General features: G+C 38.3%; 1 protein-coding gene across 1 annotated transcript in view; it reads left to right on the top strand.

Annotated features, from left to right (window-relative positions):
• The window catches only part of mpi (mannose phosphate isomerase), a 12,127-nt gene extending 7,080 nt beyond the window's left edge, over positions 1-5,047 (top strand). Inside the window, exon 8 of the mRNA XM_017432900.3 lies at positions 2,203-5,047. Coding sequence (XP_017288389.1) covers positions 2,203-2,421 — 219 coding nt within the window. The 3' untranslated portion in view covers positions 2,422-5,047. The remainder of the gene's footprint in view (positions 1-2,202) is intronic.
• Positions 5,048-5,535: the final 488 nt, after the last annotated feature.

Consider the following 5,535-nt stretch of genomic DNA (forward strand, 5'->3'; position numbering starts at 1 on the left):
GCCACACATACAGGACAGCTTCTGTCACGGAGGAGGACTCACCTGAAGGCCTTATAGACGGGTCGGTACCAGCAGAGGAAGGAGCAGGGGGTGAAGAGAATGAGCCAGAGAATGGAGAGACCGAAATCAACTCCGTGGTCGCCGGTGGTGAAGTAAGCCAGGCACGCCAGCAGGTTGAGGAACAGAGTCATGCAGTTGACTGAAGGAAACAGTAAAAATCGCAGCATGAAAGCAGGCTGAATCTGAGTGACTGAGCTGCAGCAGAACCACTTCCTCAGCAGCAAACAGAACCATAACACCACTTAAAACATTTTCATAGGCACCTGATCAATGAAGCAACTACAAACCTATGGTCTTGTCTTACGGCTTCAAGTAGATTTTTTTCAAGTTTGATGTGGTCGCTTAGAGTATCTACTAGAGATGTGCGATATGGCATAAAATTCACATCCCGATATCTATTGTGATGGGTGGCGGTAACGATATATATCATATGTTTTTGGTATAAACCCTGCAATAGGAATGAAAAAAGTATAGGGTGTCTTTTTGCAAGCATTTATTTTGAAAACTGCTATACCACAAAATAATCTTAATCAAGAAAATTCCACCACTAGATCCAGAGAGTTTTTAAATAAAAAAACAAATCTAGTAGTAGGCTTTTTTTCTAGTAGTTCAAAACAGTGCGAAAGATATCAAATGTAGTTTTAGCCGTATGTTTTACACAAAATAATATGTTGGTGACTCTTAACAGTTTCCAGTCTTCTCACTTAAGAAATGCACGGCAAANTATATATATATATATATATATATATATATATATATATATATATATATATATATATATATATATATATAAAGCTATTCCTCCATCATAAATAATTTATAAAATCTTGTACTATTGAGGCCATAATTTATAGCCCATAGACTACATACAGTGAAGCAAGTTTTGATGATAATAATAGGTAAATATATTTGATGTATGCTATTAACTTTAGAGGAGCCAAAGTCTCAGATTTGCAACAGAAGCTCGTCTGAATAAACAGGCTTTAAAATTCCTACTCACACATTATTGTTGTTTCTACCTGCCACCACTAGATGGCACACATTTCTTTGATCATATCCCAACATTTAGGAATGTTTTCATATAAAATGTCTTGAGTAAACAAATCAGAAAGGAAATAAAATTAAATAAGCACTGAAACTGTGATGACTTTCACCTGGGCAGACTTGTTTCAGATTGACTGAGAGAAGGTCTACAATTTGAAATATTTCCAGAACTCTTTAACTTCCCATGGGAATTTTCCAGAAATCTACTGGACATTTTCCACTCCTTTACAAGCTTACATTAAACATGCGGTGTTAAAGCAGTACCCAGCCAACCTGATGGAGCTGAAACAGTTTGATCAGGAAGAACGGACAAAATCTCCAGAGGTTGGATTGACCAAGATCGTGGAGACAGACCTGAAGAGACTTGATGCTGGAACTGCTGCAGTACGTGGCTCTACACTTCACTGATTTTGTGGGTGTTAAATTATTTTTATTATTTTTTAAATTATTATTCAAAACAAATTTTCTTTTTCCCCACTTAACTTAATTAATCTGGAGTATTTCAACTAGCTCCATTACTCATATACAAACTGAAAATCCATTTAAAGTCCAGGATGTAAGGCTATGGGATCGGGGGGAAAAAGAAAATACTGAAAACTCTTTGAGACCCACTTTACTTCAGTTTTCAGGGTCCCAGTCGAATTAGCAGTAAATTATCTGAATCTACTAATGTATTTCTTTTACAGTCCACTAAATACTAAAACAAATGATCATAATATGTACAAGGCTCTGATAGTAATGCAGTGGGTAATTTAATTGGATCATAATGATACTGACTTAAATCCAAGCCATGTTTTAGTAATCGCCTCTGAGCAGCTGCTGTAACAGGAGCAGATCCTCCATCGTTAACGTTATTACCACCACCTGTGCTGTCGCCTGGGAGACGAGCCCACTTGCGGCGCTGCAGTCGTGGTTCTGCTCACACCTGTGGTTTTTATGCAGCATTTTATTTCCCCAAATGATCGTCGCAGTCCAACCTGATGAGTATGACAAAAATAAACCACCACCTGCGTTAATGATTTAGAGTGGAGAGAACAGCCAAATGTCTGCCTTGGGTCTGTGTTCGTGTCAACGTTCAACCTTCCGGTCCCCCTGCAGGTCCCAGCCTCCATGAAGGACTACACGGTCGCTTCGGTGGACAGCGCCAGCATCCTCCTGGTGATCGAAGGTGACGCCACGGCGACCTCTGCTGCTGCTTTTTCTGACCTCACACTGAGGCGCGGGACGGTCCTGTTCGTCTCAGCCAACGAGAGTCTGTCCCTGCACGTCACCTCACAGTCAGGGATGACCCTGTTCAGAGCGTGCTGCCTCTTGTAGCTGTGACGTAGCTGTGTGTAAAAACCTTATACTACCTGTGTCTTTGTGCTTTGACTTAGGGAGATCCTCAACACTGATCTGTGGTATTAAAAACAGTATTCAGATTCAGGTTGTGACTAAATCCATTGATGGTTTTAATCTCAAACTCATCCAGCAGCTCTGTGCTGCCTCCTTCTTAAAAATCTATCAATAATCTGTTCTGCAGAATTTTCATTCTTTACCTGTGGTGGTGGAAACAGACTGTGCAAGGTAATACCGGTGCTGGACTATGAACACATTCAGTATGAAAGGTGAAGAATTATAATTATAAATGTTGCCACAAGTTAATTTATTCATTCGTTTTAAGCATGAAGTCAGCTCAAAGTGCTTAAATTTAAGAAAGTGGATGAGATTGTTTGTTTGTTTTTTAAATAAGGCTAATCTAAGGGGTTGAAACAACTAAAAAATTTATTACACAATTCTAGGATTTCTTTTCTATTCGAAAACCTTTCATTTTGACTCTAGCTCTTTTCTTTTTTTAACCTGAAATAAAGATAACACTCAAACCAAACTTAGTTGAAATATTACTGCGCAGGAATGAGAGTGGCTTTTCTTTACACCGCCACGTCTTTTGGACTAATACAATATTACCGTGTTAACGTCTAAGCACATCTGTTATAAAAGCCAGCACCAGGATCAGTAGTAGAGTTCCTATTTTAGTTTTTATCTAGAACAAGTGTTGAGTATAGAGAAAGGAGGGAGTTTGTTCTGTAATAAATTGATGCCTGTGCATGTTTGAGTTAAAGCACCTCGGATGGCCTTTGGTCGCTGCTGCAGTAATGTTACGTGTTGATAAGGTGGAAATGAATCCTGCTGAGTTTAACGTTTTTGGACCGTTAACCGTGCATGTTTACTGTCTGGGAACTTTTCGACTTTTCAAAATGTTCTCCAAAGCTCCAAAACGTGAGAGTCATGAATGACTGGTGGTTTTAGACATCTCGTCCTGTATGAGTAAATATGCAGTTTTTTTGTTTTGTTTTGTTTTTTTCCTTGCCTGTTACAACATGAGCATCCCACACTTTTAGAATAAAGAGAGTGTTCAGCCATTTTGAAGCAGGTTTCTGTGAAAATGTTATAATTGGAATCTTGCTTGCTGTGATTTGCTTTTTGATCGGCCTCATTTTGGAGAAATTGTTTTTATCCAACAGAACCGATGAGCTAACGATTAGTCCAAATTTAGCCAAGACCAAAACCCTGCTGTCTTTATAAGTGGGGTGGGGTGGGGGAAACCTCTAATCTCTAAAGGAATTTCTTTAAATTTTCAACTATAATGGTAATAAGCACATAATTGTGTCATTTGGAGTAATCATTTTTAACTTGCCAGGATGCTAATTAACCCACTTTTAAAGTGGTTTGCAGCCATTTTAAAACTGCTCTAATCTTGGAGGCTAATATTTAAATCTTTAGAGCGCTGTTGATTTTGCATTATGCAGTTATTTCAGACAAAAAAAAAATTACAAATATTTCAAAATTCCTGCCAGACATGACCCCTGTATGCCCTGGAAGTGCTACATGTTGTTGCTGCTATTGCTATATGTGCTTGTACATGAACATAGACTTAAATTCAGTGTCAAAAACTGTGTAATGCAAAGTAGACAGCAGTGTAAAAGTCAATAAAATAGCATCAACATGAACCGCAATGACATTTTCCTCCAAAACGCCTTCAGAGAGCAATCTACAGCAGGTCATGTTTGATGTTGTTTGTGTGCATGGTTTGTACTGATGAATCAGTCTTTGACATTAATGTGAAGCTATACCCTAAACAAGTGCTGTCAGGTTTGATTTGATCATTCAGACATCATGAATGAGTGATGCGTAGCCACAGCATATTTTCTGATAATCAATTTCCAACACGTCTATCTGTATATGTTTCCGATCATTTCTGTTCTTTACAGACTTTTGTACACAAACACAACAGAGTCAATCTGAGTTCAACTTTATAATGAAGAATAGATTTTATAGGCTAATGTCCCTGAAACGTTTCAAAATGAGAGCTCTGTCAGTCTTCCTGCCTGCCAATAATGATAAAAAAATCCTCTGAATGAAAATAGCTTAACAAATACTTTTACTGTTTTCATGACCACAACAGTTAAGCAGGTACAGCTTCAAGCTTGTCTCTTATTTGGGTGCTTTAAATCCTCAGTTGTTGTTGCTGTAATTTATTTTTTTTAAATAAACATATATTTGAGATAGGATGATTTGAATTAAACCGAGTAATCATGACCTCATGCATTTATTTTTTGTTGACTGGTTTTCCCCAAAACAAACTACCTGGTTTTGCCTTTTTTATAATAACAGCCACACCTTTCAGTTACTGACATTTTTAAAGCAACTTTTGCTTGAAATACTGTACACTAACGACTGCACAGTTTGATTTTTCTTTGGTCATATTTAGATACCAAGTGAATGGATCGGAAGACTACTTCACTGTTTAATTGACACATTTGTGGGAGATTTTACAAGAAAGTTTGTTTTGCTTTTTTCTTGTTTAGCTATTTTGAATATGACGATCCTGTAGCATGTGACTGCAGAAAATAAATAAATATGTTAAAGTGGTTTAATAAAGGTTTATAACACTGTTAAACTCTTTCAACTTCACCTGTTTTGTGTTTCTGCCCAAAATCTTTGTTGAAAAAACATATCTTTTACTTTGAGTTTTTTCTTCCACTTGGTCCATGTAGACAAAGGTGAAAGTGGATGTGAAACCCACAATTCCTGGCCTCCTAAACCAGGGATTGTGGGTTCAAGTCCCACCTGGGGTGGGGAGAAGAGTGGCGCAGCGGAAGCGTGCTGGGCCCATAACCCAGAGGTCGATGGATTGAAACCATCCTCTGCTAAGCAAGCTTTTCCGAAACAATATGGATCACCTTCACTGAAAGCAACACCCTGCTATGTACTTTCTGATCTCTCATTTCATTCACACCACTTCTCTGATTTCACGCAGCTTCGACCCTATTCAACGACAACAATGCCCTTCCCGTTATGTTCGCTGCTTTTCAAAACCTTTACGTCTTTTCAACAATAAACGGCACAAAGAAAACTGCTCCCATTGCCAGGCCATACCTGTGTCAAATG

Source organism: Kryptolebias marmoratus, linkage group LG11 (assembly GCF_001649575.2).
Source record: "Kryptolebias marmoratus isolate JLee-2015 linkage group LG11, ASM164957v2, whole genome shotgun sequence".
NCBI classification, from domain to species: Eukaryota; Metazoa; Chordata; class Actinopteri; order Cyprinodontiformes; family Rivulidae; genus Kryptolebias; species Kryptolebias marmoratus.